The following is a 22197-nucleotide window of genomic DNA, read 5'->3' as shown; positions in this document are numbered from 1 at the left end:
AAATGTTTCTCAGCAGTAATACAAAAAGTACTTATTTTTTATTACAAACAAATACCATTTTTAAAATCTCTTTAAAAATACGCTTCTTTTGAGACCCAGGTTGACATACTTTTAAATAACTTTTTTTTCAACAATATTATGGACTTTACCCCAAATACTAAAGATTTGAACCCAAATATCTTTACAACTTGACGTGATGATGAAAAAAGGTTTGCATATTTGAAATCAGCATATTTAATTTGTTTTAAAAAACCACCTAGTTAACAAGATGTGCACAATAAAATTTTATTTGTTTATCAGTGTTATCTACTCTTTGCTCAACAGCTATTTTTTGACTTTCTTTGGGTTTGTTAGTAAAATAACGTTGACATTTACCACCTGGTTCTGAACAAAATAAATAACATAATAATATTCTTTTTTGTTTGTTTGTTTGTTTGTTTCTTCAGAGGAATTTTCAATCGTTTTTTTCATTCATATACTTAATTAAATCTTTTCAACTAAAAAGATTCGTTAAATAATCTATTTTATAGATAAACCCTTTACAGTTTTACCTTGGATTTCATTAATTGTTTTGACCATTCTTTAAGTAGTTATCAGCAACTCTTATCTGTCTAGTTACTGCCAGATTTTAAAATATAGAAAGTTTTGATGACACCTGAATTTGTACTTCTTTTTCAACCTATTTTTTTCTTTTGAAATACATACTGATCAAACAAACTTTTCATTCATATTCTCCCCCTACCCTAAAAAGACTCCTGGATCCGTCACTGGTATGACCCCATAATATACTAGCATGAGACAATGCATGAAATAAATGAGATAACACATGATACACTTGAGATAAGCGTAAGATAGACTCAAGAAAATATTTTTATAAAATAGCTAAAAAAAACTAACTGTAATTTATAAAAAATATCTATTGCAGTTAGTATTTTAATTTTGATAAGATCAGTGTAATTTTTTTTGTAACAAACTTTAATTAATTTAAAATAAGGAAAATTTTTAAAGATTTTTATTTGTTCCTTGGCTAATTGTCTTGTTTTTTTTATAAATAATGTTTTTAAAATTGTTAAATTAATTTAGGTATATATATCCTAAGTATTCCTAAGAACCTAAACCCTTATTAATGATATTTTTAACGTTTATTTTTTAATACTTTACTTTTTGAAACAATTTATCATACATTTATTGTTTGATATTTTAATTTTTAAAATTTTAAATGTTAACTACTTTGATTTACAGAATTGAATGCCTGAGAACGCATTCAATACGCCTAGTACTTGTTTCCTTTTAAGGAATTATTTTTTATGTTCAATAACTTCATGTTCATTTGAATAGTTTTTTGTTTTTTTTTTAATTAAATTGGGTTTTGTAAAAAAGATTATTTACAGTCAAGAAAATATAAATTTTATCAAAGAAACAAAAGTAATTAGTTGTTAATTAACTTTGTGGAATATAGACAGTGAATAAATAAAAAAATACTCAAGAAATTTAAAAGCTGTCGTGCAGTGGCTAGAGTTCTGGCTCAAAACCAAGAAGTCTGAGGTTCGACGCCGGCCTATAAGCGACATAGGAAAGGAAGGAAGCGTGAACTTCCTAGTTAAATGCTCTTCTGCGGGCTTTGCATAAGACCGTAAGGACTTCTAGAAGCACCTTGATATACACAGCAACAACAAAAAAAGTTAGTTCGACATAAGATTGCATTTTTATAAATAAGTATGTATAACCATGTCAAACTTTTGTGAATTTTTAAATTACTTTACTTTATTTCCGCAATTTAACTATATTTTTTGCAAAGTATTTATATTTGCTAATAATGTGCATAAACTTTGAATTTGTTCCATATCTTAAAACAATTTTTAATTACATATAAATACAAAACTTTTTTTGTTTTTAAATTTTGAATAGATATCTAAACTTTTTCTTTTTCTAATAAAGCATGGGGAAAAGACTTTGATTCATAGTCACTTATTTATAAATACCTTCAACTATTTCATATATGTTTTTACATATATATTACATACGCCTTTATCTTTATGATTAAAATTTAGTTGTAACAACATAATTTAGGTATTCCATTGTTCGTCCCAACACCGGAGCTATATGCTAATTACGAAAAACTGCATCATCTTGTGGAAGAACGAAAACAAAGGTTAGGTCATACTTCCTATGATGCCATGAAGCAGAGCAGCAGATCTTTAAATTTTGGGTAAATATATTTTCAATTTAAGTTATTTTTAAGTCTCAGAATTTTAAAAAATTTAAATCAAAGTTAAATAAGTCGTTGTTAAAAATGTCATTTTATTGGATTTATTCGAAATAAAGGTATATGTTATATTTTAAAGATACAATCCTAATGATGACTTTGATGAGAGAGCCCTTCAACGTTGGCTCAGTTACTCTGACTACTACTATTACGGTGGTGTCGAACTCTTCAATAATTATGAAAATCTGTTCAACAAAATTTCTACTATAAACCTCATAAACTTAAAACAAAATGCTTATAAACACCGCATCGAGAACGTTAAAATTGGAGTTGAACATTGGCAAGCAATTGGCAGGTACTTTTTTGGTGAAGCTGATTTTCCTCATGAAGAAACTATCATACCAAACACATTGAAAGAAGGTTTAGAAATGTGGCAAAAAGCTGTTAGCAGACCTAATTTTACATCAACTGGGGGAAAATATTTTGATGGCCTTCCCGTTGTTGCTGTTTTGCTTCAAGATTTGAATGGAATTATACCTGAGTGTTCGAAGTTTAAATATGTTAAAATTGTATTACTGACAAATAGAACTGAAATAATTAATGAATGCCATTTGTTGAACTATGAAACTCTTTTAAATAATTTTGAATTAAATTTGTTTTTTAGTAGTAGTTTTACGAAATTAAAAAAATGGAATGAAATTGCAATGGTTATGTATGCAATTTCTCAACGAGCAAGTAAAATAACTATATTTTCTAAGTTAGGAAGATTTTCAAGAGATTGTTATATTTCAAATGAGTTTGAATTCCTTGGAGACGAGAAACTGTGGACGCTGTCATTTTATGATTCATCACAATATTGGTATATTTTTGCACCAGAAGATAACCAAGTTTTTAAATATTGGATTAAAACTTTATCTTCATTTACAAGTGAGCTAGATACTATATTGTTAATGAAATGTCGAACTTTTTTTCAAAATAGTGAAAAAAAGTTTTCCGAAGAAGAAATTGAATACCTGAGTTCATATTTGCAATATTGGCAAAGCGATGAAACTGAAAGTTTTTTTCACATTGTCGATCAGTTGAACTTTGAACTTGCGGTTCGTGGCTATCTTTCAAAACTACATGCTAAACTCCATCGGTGGTTGTTGCACAACCTTGTGCATTTGGGTTACTATCAACTGCCATTAATAAATAAGTCAATTGAAATCTAACTTATACTTTGATATATTTTGAGACTTTTTTAGTCGTTGTTACATTTTTTTTGAGGAGTGTTTTTTGAACAGTGTAAATAGTACCTTTATAGACTTAAAAGAAAGTTGTTTTTCTTAATTTAGTCCTTGCATATTTAAATTATTTAATGATGTCTGAAATTGTTAGTCCTGTCTGAAACCATTTACAAAAAAGTAAAAAAAATTGTTATTATTGATGAGATAAAATATAAATTTGCTTGGTAATGTACATAGCAATTAACTTTGCTTTATTTATTTTACCAAAGAATTATTGTTTAAAATAATTTTTTGGTAACAAAAAAAAAAAAACTTGAATTGTTTTTATATTGACGACACTGAAGTAGACAATAGAGGCCGGGAACGGTCGTCAAAAATCTTTTAAATATTATGGCAAATCAATATAAAATAATTTAAAATATACAATTTTATAAAAAAGGCACATATAACCGTATGTTTAAACATTTTTTATAATAAATTGTTTGAAAATAAAACTTTGATTAACCAGGAAAATTATCGCCCAGGTTTGCCCACCTTGAAATTTTTTGCGTTTGAAAATATGTTATTTATAGAAATTTTTTTGAAAAGTTTTGGTAGCTTTTGTTCGCTTTTGTATCTATAGGGTCAGTCCAAACATGATGCACTTTAACTAAAATGCGGCTCCCCCTCTCACTCCCGATGTTTTTTAATGAGTTTCAACCGTGATAATGAATAGCGGAACATTCTAGTATAAAAGCGGACCAAATAAGTCATAAGTAAAACAAATAAACCGAATCGAATAAACAAAATAATCAAAACAAATAATATTCAATAGTTATTTAGTGGTAAAACCAATTTTAAATATGAGGAATAAAGAAATTTTTGATTACTTAATCAAAGGAAAGTATGAAAATAAGTATGAAAGTTTAATTAGAAAGGAAGCAAATACCGAAATTTGTATATTGATTTCTCCATGTTATCCGAACTACAACCAGATGTGTGGTTAACCGATAAATTTATGAAAAACTTTAAAAAGAAATGGAACGAGACAGGTAGACAAAAAAGAAGTTTTATAAATCGTTACGAGAAATAGTTAAATATGGAAATTATTGTAAACGAACCTCAACAGCAAGTTATGATTAAAAATGTACAACGAGGCGCACCTTCAAAATCATTTGAAGACCTCTCAACAAGGTCTAAGAAAAGAAGATCTTCAGAGATTACTGAAAAATTATGTGTTACCACTGAAAGTCTGCTTCATGCCCTTATTCTTTATCTTAATAAAGAATGACGATTTAAAGATGCTAAAGATGTTAAACATTTGATGGAAAGTAAAACTGATGGATCCTGTAATATACCATGCTCTAAAAGCTACTCAGCAGAAAGTCTTTAGCTTTAATGTTAGACTGTAGAATAAGTAGGACTAACTCTCAAACTATAAGTAAAGAAGCCTTTGATAAAGGTTGCATGTTATACCTTGCCTACAATTTTATTGTGAAAGCTAAAAGTAATTGCATTCCAGATTCCAGAATTGTCACATCAAACTACAGTGCTTCTGTGAATCTTCAAGGAATAATGGATCACACTACAAAGAGTATTTGGAAAGTTATGGATAAATTGAAACTACCTAAGTCTTGCAATACTCTACTTCTTATAAGCAAAGTCGGATTCGATGGTCCCTCTGGACAGTCTGTTTATAAACAGAGAAGATGAAGAGGACAGATTACCAGATTCAGTTGAAGAATCTTTGTTTCTTTCGTGTATAGTACATGTGCAACTTAAAATACAGGAAACTAATGTTATTCTTTGGACTAACCCTAAAACATCCTCAACCCAATATTGTCGTCCTGTTCGAATGCAATACGTTAAAGAAAATCAGCAAATTGTTAAAGCAGAATATGATTTTTTTATGTCAACTGAACTCAGAACACAATCATAGACTTATTTCAAGTTAAGCACAAGTTAGAATGTATTATGATTGATGGGAAAGTTTTCACTCTTCTTTCTCCATTAAGTAATTCTTATCCAGTTTGCAATACATGTTGATTAAATCCTAAAAAAATGAATGACTTTTTAATGGCTTACAATAGACAACCAACCTTGGAATTAACACTCTCCATCTCTGGATTCGTTGTTTTGAATGTCTGTTACATATTGGATAGAGAAGAAGACAAGAATACAATGATGGCGGATTTTTTCATGCAAACACTCCTGAAAAGAATAAAATAGTTGCATGTCGAAAAAAAAAACTGGTACCATGAACCATGAAACTTTTGGGGAAATACTTTGAATTGATAAGGATTTAGTTCTAGATCTAAAGATTTTTCATTATTCTTTGCGTATTGTCCTGTAAGCACCTAATTGATCCAGATAAACTAGAAATATATTGCAAAGATACATTCAAGACATATGTAGCACATTTTAAATGGTATCTTATGCCTACTGGAGTGCACAAGATGATTGTTGATTCACACCAGGTTGTAAGAGACAAGCCAATTCCAATTGGCCTCTTATCTAAAGAAGCCCAGGAAAGTAGAAACAAAGATGTTAAAAAATTTCGAGAACAATTTACTAGAAAATTTTCTAGAAAAATTGCAAATGAAGATGTAATGCGAAGATTGCTTTGCTCATCAGACCTCTTTATTACTACTATGAGGCAAAGTTCTGAATCAAGGAAGGAACTTGCTCCTCCAGCAGAATGTTTAGACCTTCTTTTGTAATTTTCTTAATACAATTATATCCTTTATTTTATTCTTAATTGTAGTATTAATAATATGGGTTCTAAATAGATTTACTTTATTTAAAGAAATCTGTAAAAAGCTGCATGTTTACAATAACACATCTATTTTTTGAATAGGGATGTGACACCTGTTTCATTGTTGTTTTTTAAAACCTCAAGCCCTTTATAATTATGTATTTTTAAATAGCTCAGTTTAGTAAAAAAAAAATAATATAGAAATATTTTTAAAAAATTTATTTTTATTTATAATCTCAGTGTAAAACCAATATTACGCGTTCTTTGTAAGTAGTCATATGTTTTTGTTGTGCATGTAATCTATGCATAGAATATTCATGTCTAGGTAATTATAAAATATGCGTGCCCAATAATTTTGTTTATTAATTGACCAGGAAGTCAAACTATAGAAATCAGTATTATTGAAAACATTTTAAAATTTAGATCTAAATATAAATGCAATACAATGTTATGTCATGTGTCCTTAATGTGTTATTTTAGAGTTTGTTTATTCTACACATTAATATTCGTAATATTCGTAAGTGTACCATAAATCATGGAAATTATCAAATTTATTTATATATTGTCATGTAACATGTGTCATATGTTGTGTCTATATTTTGTTCTTGCTGTTGTCCTTGTGTCATATGTTATATCTACTTTTTGTCCTTGGTGTGCTACTCTACATGTTTATGCAATCTATCACGGTGTAGTAAAAGTGTAGTAAAAGGTGTTCTAAAAATAATTATGTTAAAATAAGTACGTTAAATGTAACAACGCTATGTGTTCATGGTGGCGCTATGTCTTCATGGTGTTATGTCTTCTGCACATGTATGATATTTATTTATTCAAACAAAAATTTGTCATAGATGCTGGTGACTATTTATAGTTAATAGAAAATTGAAAATTAAATATGAAATACGTATCACATATTTATTATTCGTTTTTCATTTGTCCTTGGTTTCGTTTTATTGATGTGTCCTTCAGAAGTATGACAACCGACATAACAATAATAGTTATTGTTGACCAGGGTATAATGGCAGTATAAAACCAACCGCGATCGTTAACGGATTTAATTTTTTATCGAAGAAAACCAATATAAAGGATTTACTAGAGAAAACACATTAATAAAACTTTTTAATGATAAATTCGATAAAATGGAAATTAAGTTTAATAATATACAATAAGAAAATAAAAATCTTAAAAATGAAATGAAGGAATTAAAAAAGGCAGTCGACTTTGTAAGTGAGAAGTATGAAACTACTCTAGCCGAAATGAAAGAACTGAAAAAAAAACGCAATTCCAAACGTCGAACTAACAGATAACATAAAGTTTAATGACAAAAACAATGATTTGAAAGACAAGCTTGCCAAACTTGAAGATCGAAGTCGTAGGAATAATCTTAGGTTTAATGAAGTCGAAGAAAGCGAGAACAAATCATGGGAAGACAGCGAGAGAAAAATTCAAGAAGTCTTAAAATCCAAGTTTGGTTTTACTAATGATTTAGAGATTGAAGTGCGCATCAAACAGGAAGAAATGAAAAAGGAGTTAAAAAGAACAGAACAATAATAGTAAAATTTCTTAATTAAAAAGAAAGAAACGCAGTTTTTGAAAAATTTATCAAACTAAAACTTTGGAATAAAAAACTATATGTTAATGAAGATTTTAGCGAAAGAACCACGGAAATTAGGAAAAAGTTGTTTAAAGTAGCAAAGGAGTTCAGAGCCAAAGGTAAACTTGCTAAAGTTATTTACAACAAACTTATTACGCACGATTTTTAAATGAATTCTTTCATTTCTAGTTACTTAAATTTTAAAAATGGATTCTAATTATCAAAACAATTTTGAATCGCTATCATTAAACTTTTTTCAATCTAACAACCTGGTGCTTGGCACTAATTCAGATCCGGATCTAAACTATTTTAGTGATGCAGTAGCTTTGCGAAACAATTGTTCCTACTTCTATAACAAAGAAATAAAAGAATTTCTCTTTCGGAATCATTTAAATGTTATTCATTTTAACATTAGAAGTCTTAAAAAAAACTTTGAAAATTTGTGTACTTTAATAGAGGAAACTTTAAATACATTTAGTATAAAGGCGAGTTTCCACTCATCCGTTTTTAAACGGGAAAGGGAAAGAAAAGGAAAAAATAATCACGTGAGCATGCGTAATAAAAGTTTTTATTTGTCCAAAGGAAAACTGCGCATGCTCACGTGATTATTTTTCCGTTCCCTTTCCCGTTCCCGTAGAAAAACGGATGAGTGGAAACTCACCTTAATTTGCTTTATTAAACGTGGTGTGAATTTGATGACGCTAAATCTAATTTAAATTTCCATATTCGAGGTTTTAATATGATTCCACTAGCGCGTAAAGCAAATAAACGCGGAGGTGGTGTACTTTTTTATATAACGGAGAATTTGAGGTTTTTTATTAGGCCTGAGATGAGTATTTCTGATGACAATAAAGAAATTTTAACAATTAAACTTTTAACCAATAGTTCTAAAAACATACTTATAACCTACTGTTATCGCCCACCATCTGGCCGTATTGAAAGTTGTAATGCATTTTTGTGTAATGATATTTAAAAAAATAGTTTTAAAGAAAAGAAACTAAATTATATTATTGATGACGTAAATTTAAATTGTTTTGAATATCACGTTAATAACAACATTAAAAAGTTTTACGATGACTTATTCGAACATGGAGCGATTCCACTAATTAACAAACCTACTAGAGTAACCTTAACTTTAGCTACCTTAATTGACAACATTATAACAACCGATATCTTTAATGAAACTCTTAAAAAAGGTATAATAAAAAGTGACGTTTCCGACCACTTCCCTATTTTTTTCTCTATTAATATTGACAACAAATTAATACAGCAACATAAAAAAGCCATTATCAAACGTTTTTTCACCGATGCAAATCTAGCATCGTTTAAGGATCAATTATCTTTAATAAATTGGAATCATATAAACAGTTCATTTGAAGCTAATGAAGTATACGATACATTCTTTGGAACTTTCTATAAAATATATAATGTAAATTTTCCAAAACGTGAATTTATTACAACTGATAAAAGTTTAAAGTCACCATGGGTTAATAAAGATCTTAGGAAATCCTCAAAAATAAAGCAAAAACTGTATATAAAGTACTTAAAAAAACCAACACCAGAAAATAAAGTTATTTACAAAAATTACGCTAAAATGTTTCAAAAAAATTTAAAAAAAGATATTACTATGATTTACTAGAAAAATATAAACATAATTCAAAATGCACATGGCAAATTATAAGTCAAATTACTGGAAATAGTAAATTAAAATTATGCTCTGTGCCTAACACTATAAAAGTTGATGGCGTATTTTTATATGAACCTAAACAAATTGCAAGAGAATTAAATAAATATTTCGTGTCTGTTGGCCCTAATTTAGCCAAAAATATTCCAAATATGATTAATCCAATAAATGATTACGTGTTTCCATTAATCTCTAGTTTAGATAAATTTGAAGTATCTTCTTCAGAATTTGAAAGTGCTTTTAAAATGCTTAAAACTAATAAAGCAGTTGGTCCTGATGATATTAATTGTAATATAGTCATAGATTCATGCGATACCATAAAATGTATTCTTTTTAAAGTTTTTAAATGTTCTATAAATCAAGGAATTTTCCACGATCAATTGAAAATAGCCAAAATAATGCCTATATTTAAAAGAGATGAACCACCAAATGTCAGTAATTATTGACCAATATCTATCCTCTCTGTTTTTTCAAAAATTTTAGAAAGAATTTTGTTCAACCAAATATCTAATCATCTTGCTGTTAATAATATACTTTACATAAATCAATACGGTTTTAAAAGGAACAACTCTACTGAACATGCAATAATTAATCTTACTCGTAGTATAACTGATTTATTCGAAAAATCAGAGTTTACTTTAGGCCTCTTTAAAGACCTATCTAAGGCTTTCGATCTTATATATTGAAAAAGGAAACTTCTAAAAAACTAATGACCTATTTTCATAACTAATTTTTCAAATAAATTTACATGATTTGTTTAATGATAAAAACATTTAAATGTTATGGTTTTTTCTACAAATTTGCTTTTTAAGTTCTTAAACAATTTAAAAACTATAGTTTTACTTACCCTATAGATAAAAACCTTAAACATTAATAATACAATAGCAGTATCAAGGGCTACCGGAACATAACTAAAATTAGTGGATGGATAAAATGGTATGATGTTCTAATTCTGATAGATGCCAATCTAAATGAACACATGACTTCAAATGACTTTGTAGACATCCCAAACTCGATGAGTTTTGCATTGCTATTAGAAAATTAATTTTCGCATAAGTTTATTAGAGAACTTAAAAACTTTATTGTAATTACATTAACAAAAATAAAAATTACATTGATGCTTAAATTATGTAGTAGTTGTGCTGTGGTTGATAATTGCAATCTGTGTAAAATAAATTTATTGTGCTTTCATTTAATTTTTGAACAAATTATCTAATTTATTGACATCTCAATTGGGCAAGAATCAAATACATTAAATTCATAGATTGTTTTGCCATTTAATCCAGTCCCTAGCCTAAATCCGTCACTAAAATGTCTCTCGAAACAGTTCTAAAGTCTTTTGCTGTAAGATCAATTTCCTAGAATACACTAGTTGTCTTGACAAGCTCTATTAAACGTTATTTAAGAAGTTTATTTTGTAGGAATTGTTGAACCTCTATCATAATTATGTATTACTTGTTAACCCTATGTGCCCAGTCAATTAATAATTTAGTTAGTTTTTGTCAAGTAGTTTCTAAATATTAGTGTAACTTTGTGATTTTTAAAATACTTAACATTAATTGATACTATCAAAACCAAGCAAAAACTAATTCATTTGAAACTTTAAATGCTATGAAACATTAAAGTGTCCATTTTTTGGACATATACATATATATATATATATATATATATATATATATATATATATATATATATATATATATATATATTCGTATATATATATATTCATATATATATGTATGTACGGTGGCATGAGTTCTAACGACTCCATGGAAACAAAATTTTGGAAGTTTTTTTTTTAAGTATAATTTAGCGTTAACGTGACTTAAACCAATCATTAATTCAATTAATCATTTATTTATGAATTAAGATTTTACATTTAAGGATGTTTACAAACAGTAAATTTACTAATGTTAATAATATCTAATTAAAATAAATATAATGCTAATTTTCACAATATATAATAACAATAATAAACTTTATAACATGAAAATAAAAATGTTATTAATACTAATAATAATAATGGCAACAACATTAATATTAGTAATAATAGTTAATTATTAATATTTAATTAGTAATAATTAGTTAATGGTTAAAAGCAGTTAATAACAGTAATGTAAATATTTGTAAAAATTAAAATAAGTAATAGTAATGGAAATAAAATATGTAATAGAAATTAAAAAAAAAAACGATACTAAAGACAACAAAAATTGATTATAGAAATTATAAACATTAACTATATCTTTTTAATAAAAAGGAGAATAAACTGGTTTTAAAGGTTAACAATAAATTGAGAGCTTTTAGTTCATAAAGAAGATTGTTCCAAGTTTTAATGTTTTGATACTTTATTGATTTATGCCTGTATTTATAACAGCGGTGTTTAGAGACAGACAGGTTTAAAGTATTATTGGAACGAAGGTGATAACGAGTGTTGGCACTTTTGGAAAAGAAATTGATGAAAGTTAAAGGTAGATTATTGTATTGGTGGTTCCAGACAAATTGAAAGTTTGAAAATTGAATATAGTCATATAGTTTTAATACTTTAGAGTTAGGTTTAGCACATTAAGATTAAATTTAATATTCTGAAAATAAAGAATTTTTAAAGCCTTGTTTTAGAGGTGGGATAACCTAAAAAGAGCTTCTTGATGGGACTGCACGCATACTTGGCATGCATATCTAATGAGTTCAGTTTTATTAATGTTCAGAAAAAGTTTGTTGGAGCGAAGCCACTGAACTAGATTGGTAAGATCATGGTAAATGTGTTTGTTAATTTTTTTAAGGGGTTTATTAATTAGCATTAGATTAGTATCATCAGCAAATTGGCAAAGTAAGTAGCAAATTTAATGGATGTATGAAGATCGTTGATATAAAGAAAGAAAAACAGTGGTCCCAATACTGAACCCTGTGGAACACCATTAGAACATATTACAAGTATAGATTTTAAGTCATTAATAGAAACAAGTTGTTTTTTAAGTTCAAAATCTTAATAAATAAAAGTTTGAAAAAAAAAACTTATATATATAAAAAGTATTTTTTATATTTGCATTTATATATGCATTTTATGAATATATTACATTGTGATAACGGAAATACTTTTTTACGGATACGGCAGATACGGCAATGTGATCAGTGATAAGGTTTTCGTTCAATTTAAGTTTAAAAAATGTTTTGTGTGTAGAAGGTCTAATATTAATGATTTCTTTTATTCCCTTCCAGGTGTTTTTAATATTGTTTTGATTATTATTAAAATACGTAATAAAGTATGTTTTTTTGCTAAATTTTAATGAATTGGAAATTTTGTTTCTATGAAGTTTAAATTTTGCAAATAATTGATTTTTCTTATAAATATTTTTTGGTTCTATAAACTTTTTATAAAGTTTGTTTTTAACTGAGATAGATTTAAGTATCAACTAGGATCAATCTCTGTTACCAAATGAGGAAATAAGGAATTTATTTTTGTGACTACACTTGTGTTCAGTAGGTTTTCTCCTTTTTACTGCAAAATTTGAAACTTCTTGTTCAAACAGAGGTTGCAAACTCTTGATGCTGGGTTGTATGGTTTGCATTGTTTAAAAATCTTCCATTTGACAAAAGGTGTAAAGTTATTTTCTGTTAATTTCCTTACTTCTTTAGTTAACTCTGTATCATTCATATATCTAACTGCATTGAAGGATTTTAAGTGGTTTGCATACCGAACTTTAAAATATATTTCACTGAGTCCAAAATTAACATTTTTTTTGTAATCCGGATTGTTTGAATATATGGTGGCCTGATAAACAATGTTGTTAGAAAGACAATGGTTGTTCATTGGACATTTGGATTTATCAATGCAGTTGCAGGTCTTTTAATTAATTTTTGCCTCCTTATGCATAGTGTTTTTATTGTGAGAGCTGATAATGGATTTTATGTTTGGCATGCAAGAATAACTAATTCTGATTGTGTTTCTATTAAATATTTTGCGAAGTCTGTGGTTAACTTGAAAGTGGAGGCCAACAAGGTTCAAAAAATATTTATCTATTTTTGTTACAACATTTGCACTGAAAGAAGGGTTATACCAAATTATCTTGTGTTTATGATTGGCGTTTGTTGATTTTATAGTTGTTGATTTTATACTTAGATGGTATGCAAGTTCGCAATTGTACCCAGATTTTTTTAGGGCTTCTTGATACCGAAGAATACTATCTTTAAAAATCAATTCACTTGGCGAGTAAATTTTATTACACTCGATGGATGATTTGAACTAGTATATATGTAATTCAGTATATCATCTGGTTTGCGGTATGGCTGAAAAGAACTATCGTTAAGGTTTAGAGTTTCATAAACCATGCAAGAAAATCATTACTATTTAGCAAAGGAGCTGCAAGGATTAAGAAATAGGGAAGATTATTCGATGTCACTTTGGGGCCTTTGATGGCACGATATCCTCTTCAATTCCTGACCATTTTTGTTCCTAAAGTCAGCTAATACAGTTTCTTTATCTTATAGTATATATATGTCAACAGTTTTTCAATTTCATATAACTATATTTTAGTGTTTGAAATTTATGACTGTGTAAAATTAACAGCCTCCTTGTTTTGATCAAACTTAGCTCATTAGAACACTAGAAAAAATATTAAAAAATATTACTTGGTATTTCATTAGCTATTATAAATAGTTATAAAATAAAAAAAACTAACTTTTGTAAATTCGAGATTCAATTCGCAAATATATATATATATATATATATATATATATATATATATATATATATATAATATATATATATATATATATATATATATATATATATTTGGTATAACCCTTCTTTCAGTACAAATGTTGAAACAAAAATAGATAAATATTTTTTGAACCTTGTTGACCTAAATATTTAATAGAAACACAATCAGAACTAGTTATTCTTGCATGCCAAACATAAAATCCATTATCAGCTCTCACAATAAAAACACTTTGCATAAGGAGGCAAAAATTAATTAAAAGACATGCAACTGCATTAATAAATCCAAATGTCCAATGAACAACCATTGTCTTTCTAACAACATTGTTTATCAGGCCACCATATATTCACACAATCCGGATTACAAAAAAAATGTTAATTTTGGACTCAGTGATACATATTTTAAAGTTCGGTATGTAAACCACTTAAAATCCTTCAATGCAGTTAGATATAAGAATGATACAGAGTTAACTAAAGAAGTATGGAAATTAAAAGAAAATAACTTAACTTTATATAACGTCTGTTCACAAAAAATCCGGACTGATTTCAGATGTACACAAATTGTTCTAAATTTCGAATTTTCGATTCGAAATTTTTAAACTTAATCGGTCAACAACAACAGTTTCATTTTGTGGCAAAATTGAGTTTAAATAATTAATTCAAATAAACATGGAGCATCTAAAAGAGAACGATGTTAGAAATGTGATTGGATATTTTTATAAACAAAACATAAACAGTGGAAAGAAATTTACAGTGGATCATTTTAAGAAAATGGGAATCGCTAAATCTACAATTTATGACATAATTAAAAGGTCTGAAAATAATTTGCCAATGAATAGAAAAATCGGTTGCGGCAGAAAACCTTTTAAAATTACACCAGAAAAGAGAGAGTCCATGATTGCAAGAGCAGAAGAGAGAATCGGGATTTCGCAAAGAAAATTGGCACTAAAATATAAGATAAGCGTTTCATACGTAAATAGATTATTAAGTATGCATGGACTAAAGTATACCAAAAGAAAAAATGCACCAAAAACAACAGAAAAGCAAGAAATTAAACAAAAGAAAAAGTTATTAAAACTTTCAAAAACTTTTTTCAAGCCATCAAATGAGTTTGAAATCATCATGGACGATGAATCTTATTTCTGTGTAAATGGTGCAAATTCTTCACAAAACTCTGGCTACTATACAAAGGATAGTTCTCAAACTGATTCTAACATTAAATTCAACTTCAAAAAAAAGTTTGACGAAAAAGTTCTCGTTTGGATTGCAATCAGTCGTTTTGGTCATTCATCGCTTTATTTTGCTGTAAAAAACTGTGCACTGGATGCAAAAACTTATTCTAAAGAATGTATTACAAAAAGACTTCTTCCATTTATAAATTCCAAGCATCAAAACATGAAAATTTTATTTTGGCCTGACGGAGCGAGATGTCATTATGCAAAACACACATTAGAAACTTACAACACTTTAGGTATTAACTTTGTCGACGCTAAAGATAACCCCCCAAATGTACCGCAGTTAAGGCCAATTGAAAATTTTTGGGCACATTTAAAAGCAAAACTTTATGGAAACGGATTTACTGCGAAAAATCTTGACCACCTTAAGAATAGAATTCGATTAAAGTTGAAAGAGTTTGATCCAGACTACTTTTTCAACCTAATGGATTCAGCCAAAACTAAAGTTCGAAAAGCCGCTGATTTAGGACCACTTTCGGTTATAAAATAGTTAACAATGTCCAGTCACTCATTTTAGTTAAAACTTTTGTCAAAAATCGATTAATTTTGTATTCAATTAAGAACAATTTTTCATTCCGGATTTTTTGTGAACAGACGTTATATATATATATATATATATATATATATATATATATATATATATATATACATATATATATATATATATATATATATATATATATATATATATATATTTATATATATATATATATATATATATATATATATATATATATATATATATATATATATATATATATATATATATATATATATATATATATATATATATATAATGAGTTAACTTTTAGATTATCTAAAATATATAATCACATAAAGTATGGTATATAGAACCATATAAAATGGTATAAACTATATAAATCAAATAGTATTCCTGATAGAATTGTCGTTAATGAAACAGATTATAACAACAAAACCTCCATTGCAGATAATTTTAACCGTTTTTTCGCAAACATTGGCCCTAACATGACTTCTAAAATTAATTGTCCGGATGACTCCTTTGAGACATTTATTACAAAATAACATAGTTGTTTAAACTTCACCCGAATAAACTATGAAGAGCTAGAAATTGCAAAAAAAACTCATTAAATATAAATAAGGCCTTGGGGATTGACGAGGTTGACAGCAATGTAGTTGTGAATGTGTTTCCAGCGATTAAAAAGCCCATTTTTAAAAATTTTAAATCTTTAATTATTACTGGATTTGTACCGAATAGACTTAAAATAGTAAAAGTTATACCAATTATATAAACCGGATACTCATTTACATTAAACAACTACATCTCAGATCTTCCGGTATTTTCAAAACTTTTAGAGCAAGTAATTTACAATAAACTATATATATACCTACAAATTAACAATACCATAAATGAAAGACATTTTGGTTTCCAAAAGAAACACTTGACCGAACATACAGTTCTATTTATTCTATCTATTCTTTTATGTGATTCATTATGTTTTCCGATGATACTAACTTATTTTCTAGATCTACATCTATTACAGAACTCCATGTACGACATGTAAAAGTGCAAATATAGGACTTAAAAAATTAAGCAATAGGTTTCGGTCCAATAAGTTTTCACAAAACACAGAAAAAACCAATTACATCCTTTTCTATTCCAGTCTCTTGTTACCTTCGCTGAAAATAGATAATCAAGAAATGAAAGAACCTAATCAAAAAATTTTTTAGGGATACATATAGATGATAACACTTCATGTAAAGCGCATATAAACATGTTAAACACCAAAATTTCAAAAACTATTGGGATACTCTACATACCTAGCTCACACTGTCTCAAAAAAATCTAAAGCTTTATACGTCTTACTCATACAATGCTATTATATATACGCTAATATTGCATCGACAAGTACCCATAAATCCGAATTGGCCACGCTCTATTGAAACCAAAAACACTTAAAAACATTAAATGTTTCTTAATCGACATATTTCAAAATTTGATGTTTATGCTAAAATATAAACTAGACTTGTTCCTTCTCATTTCTCAAAAAGATATCCAAAAATACAAGTTTGACAAAATACATTAACTTGAACTCTCAAAAATTATTATTAAAAAATTTGTGCACGCAAAAAAATTTATTAACTTTTATTAATAAAAAAAAAATTAATAACAATAATAATAAAAAAATAGCTCTTAAAAATAACTTTAAACATGAATTAATGATACCTCCAAGTATCTTCTACAACCACAACTAAAATAAAAGATATAAATACAAATAAAATATAGATAAAAATCTACATTTAGTAACTGCAATGCATTAAATTGGAAAAGAGCATTACAAAAGCTGTATCGTTTAGTTAATTTGAGGCATCATCTTTTAGAAGTAAGATATTCGATGTGTTGTGGAAATATTAATGCCTGGTTGAATATATGTAAATATTAATACCTGGTGGAATATGTGTAAAGAAAAACCAGGATAGCCTCTAGTAATTAGGGACATAATCAAGCCAATATTTATTGATTTATCTGTTAGAAAGGTGCCTCCCTAAAATAAAACTTAAAACAATAGTAATACTTATTTGGGAATGCAAGAACTTGGGAATGGTGTTCAAACGATATGGTATACTAAATGTTTATTTAGAACTTGGTAATAATTCTGGTAAAAATTATATATTATTTTGCAACCAAAAAGATAGTTATTTAATTAAAAATACAGCAAAAAAAAATTATCTGATAAATTATACCAATATTGGAAATATATTCGGGCGAAATGAAAATATTAGGGCGATCAAGATAAAGAAAGAGATGGAATAACTTATGATGCTGGAAATTTTTAGTGATTTTAGTTTAGTTCTTCCGAATAGATATTTTTATTGAAATTTGAAAAATATAAATTTGGTTACCATATTTTTTGCATTTTATAGATTCTATATATTTTTTTTAAAGATTATAGATTCTAATAAATCTATTAGAATTTTAAAGTTTTCCAGTTTTGCTAAACGTTTTTTATGCTAAACGTTAATTTCTGTATGGAACTTAAATAGTTAGAGAAGACTTAAAAAAAACTTTAATTACCCAGCCAACATTGACATTGACATACGGATACCGTATAAAATAGTTCCTCAACTGATACATATTTTATTTTAGTTAAAAAAGTTAACGAATAATTTTTCATTCGTTTATAATTTAACTCAAACTTAATAAATTTTTTGCGCAAGTTTAGCGTACCTTGGTGCGGATTCAGAACTTTTGCGCCACTTGCGTTGCTGAGAAAAAGTTACAAAAAACTTACGCAAAATATTTTTTGCGTAACTATTTGGTATTCACAACTTTTTCGCAGCATTTGCTTAAAGTTAAGGTTGCGCATGAGTTACGCAAAACTTAGGCAAAAACTTACGCAAAAGCTTACGCAAAAACTTACGCAAATTTTAAGGCATATATTTTATAACTATTTGTATAAAGAAAGTAGTTAGTATTAGAGAGCCTATATACTCAGAGAGCGGACATACGGAAAACGGCAGCCATGTTTTTGCCAAATTAGCGTGCGACAAATGAATTTAAATAAAAACAATTGTATAACCCAATATTTTAAAGGAATATTTGTTTTGAAAATTTGAATATTTTATGTTTTTCTTAGCAGTTTTTTAATAAAATTATTTATTAAACAAAAATTTATTTGGCAAATAAATAAATTCTTTTAAAAAAAAACATCAAAAAACTATTTGTAATTTATAAGTTACTTAACAAAAGTTTAGACCTGACAAAAGTTATACAATTTTTTCTATTAATTAGTTTTAGTTGAATCTATTCTTTCAAAGCCAATGCTTGTATTATCATATCTTGCTGCCAAGTTCAAAATAATATTTTTACTTCATTTTTATTCCTTAAGGCTTAATATTACAGGTCTGAATTTTTTAAACCTGTTTTCAAGCTTCAAATAAAAGTTAATGAGAATTAGGATAAAAGCTGAACTTTTAATTTTTGTATCAGTTTTAATTTGTTCATCAATTGGCTTTCTCTTAGAGTATAGATTTACCATTCTTTTAGGTAAAAAGTTATGCCAAAAAATAATCTGAATAATAATTCTATTTAAAAAAAAAAGCAAAGTTTGTTTTATTAGCAGAAAATAAACTTCCCACATTATGCTGTTTGTATGTAGCAAACATTGTATAATCAGCATTTACTCTAGTTTTTTAAAATATTGTGATTTAAAGCAAATTAGGAAAATTCTTTAATTTTCTTCAACTCTAGAACTTGTATATATTAAAAAAATTACATTAAAATACATTATAAAATAGTAGTTTGCTCAGTATTACTCAAGATTAAACTTGACGTTTTATCCAAATCTTTGAGTAAAACAATGTGCTCTTTTTTGTGTGGATTTGTGGACCTTACTATTAACTAACTCAAGAAAACACAATAAAAATCGATGATCATTATTCGGTATCATAACTGCACTTTGATAATGTAATGCTTTTAAGAGTTAAGCAAAACAAATAAGTTTCAAGTCATTTTTGTATTGAAAAGCTGAGGAATTACTTGTTTTGTGAACGTACCAGTTATAAATATTTTTTTAGAAGTTTTGGGTAAATCGTAATTTCATATTAAGTTTTTTTTTTAAGAAGAACATTTGGTTGTTGACAAAATAACACCAGATGGAATAAGTTTCCACCTTAGTTTTCTACTCAGGCTCAATACATGTAATCGAATAGTACCTCTATAATTTCATTGAAAAAAGCTTTTGTTTCATTGTAAATTTAGTGATTTTCTATACTAAAAGCCATAGGAAGGTTTCGTGATTGCATAAGTGTAATCCATTTATCAATAACTCAGTTAAATCAAGCAGTTGTGAGTATGGAATCATCTTTTTTTATTTGCAATAAATTTCAATCCACAACATTCATTATAATTCATTACAATATAATACTCTTGATACTTTTTTTTGTTTAAATGTTTTTCACCAAGATGCTAAACTTATAAGTAAACATATTTAGAATGTCAACATGTGCAGGAATGTTAATCTATAACTGGTGATAGAAGTATATATATTTTTTGAATTCCAGCTGTAATTATGAAAGATTTGTTACACGAGAGAGATGTTTTTATATTCTTTAATAAATGAAGTACATTTGCTAAAAATCAATAACTTGAGTCACATGGATGTTTATTTAAACTGGAAAAAGTATAACTTTAAATGCAGCTTGTGCTAAAAAATCTTCACATTGACTGGTTATTTGCACCTTTATAAACAGAACTTTCACTATAATAATATTTTACAGTTTATTTTCATCTCGTAGATATTCCTCTAAGCATAAAAACTAAAGTATGGTTAGCTTGGTCATAAATTATGGCCTTAACATTATAGTATAATGTTAAGGTAATCTAACAATTCCATAGTATGAGCTTCATATGTATCATAGTTACCACTTTCAGTTATTGACATGACATCAGTAGTTAAAGCACATTCTTTTTCATGAATTTTTATTACATTCACATCAGTTTTCATAAACTTTTACAAATATTTAACAAAAATTTAGTAGCAAGTTCACTCGCAGTTAGTGTTTTTTGGCAAAAACATGGCGTCAAAAGCCATCAAAATCGAACATCCAATCAAAAACGATCACACGTATGTCCGCTCTCTGAGTATATAGGCTCTCTAGTTAGTATTAGTAATTCTTTTTTTTATTAAGACATACAGGGCAATATGACCAAACAGTGAGTGTATCTTTTTTTAAAGGCAGGACTGTTTGACTCATTGACAGAGCAAGTATTGATTAAATCAAGTACAAACAAGTATGGTAGTAGTTTTCAAGACACCAAATAGAGTACAATCTAATTGTTACAACCAGTGTGAACAATGTGCTGTTTTCTCAAAAATTGTAATACTATTTTCAACAGCAACAGTTAAGCAACAGTTAAGCAACAGTTAAGCAACAATTAATAATTCTAGTAAATTGTAAAAAGCGCTCCATTTGGACTAACTGGTGCATCAAGGAATTTTTTATGGAATTTCTGCTCTCTGCAATAACAAACAACAAGAATGAGAATTTATATAGAAATACAAAATAAAAGATCTACCAAAACAATTTAAACTATTACAGAATATGTTTATTTTTTGCAAATAACAATATTATTTACCAAGAAATTAGGCTTTGAAAAAAAATGCTCTTTTTCTTAATAATTTAAATTATGCATAGATATTAATAATATTTCCTAATAATTGAAATAATTAAAAACAGAGCATTCTTATTAAAAAAAATTCTAATATTGTTAATACCTTTGAATAATTGAAATCATCGAAAAACATAGAATCATTATTCAAAGTAAGTTTAATATTTAGGATATAATACTTTTTTACTTTAATAGCCTGACTACTCAGAGATAATTTTAGCATTATTGTATTTTAAAATAGCCTCTCATTTATAAATTTACAGCCTTCTCATTTATAAATTAAAAAAAAATTAGACAATTAAAAAACTAATGAATTAATTACATAATTTTGTGACCATTATATCTATATTAGCACACATATTTTCAGAGAGTGAGAAAGAGACTATCTCTCTCTCTTTATGCTAGTTGTGCAAGTTTAAGTATACACTACAATAATATTATTGTATACATTTTTGTATAGTATAGTATAGATAGTATAGTATAGATACAACAATAAGTTAATATAGTACGGATACATCATATAGTTTTGAAATATGACAGTAACTAGTCATTAACTTATATATTTGATAAATTATTGGCATACTAGAAAACTATATGATATATCCGTACTATGGTCGCTCTCCTTGTTTTGGCTAGGCAATGAGAGAGAAAACTAT

At 27.2% G+C, this 22197-nt stretch overlaps 1 protein-coding gene across 1 annotated transcript in view; it reads left to right on the top strand.

The window, feature by feature from the left end:
- LOC100203540 (uncharacterized) overlaps positions 1–3521 on the top strand; it is a 14682-nt gene extending 11161 nt beyond the window's left edge. Inside the window, exons 3-4 of the mRNA XM_065806034.1 lie at positions 2071–2209; positions 2346–3521. Coding sequence (XP_065662106.1) covers positions 2071–2209; positions 2346–3417 — 1211 coding nt within the window. The 3' untranslated portion in view covers positions 3418–3521. The remainder of the gene's footprint in view (positions 1–2070; positions 2210–2345) is intronic.
- Positions 3522–22197: the final 18676 nt, after the last annotated feature.

The sequence above is a fragment of the Hydra vulgaris genome, chromosome 09 (assembly GCF_038396675.1).
Source record: "Hydra vulgaris chromosome 09, alternate assembly HydraT2T_AEP".
NCBI classification, from domain to species: domain Eukaryota; kingdom Metazoa; phylum Cnidaria; class Hydrozoa; order Anthoathecata; family Hydridae; genus Hydra; species Hydra vulgaris.
Note: the sequence above shows the minus strand (reverse complement) of the source record. Positions and strands in the feature narration are given on the sequence as shown.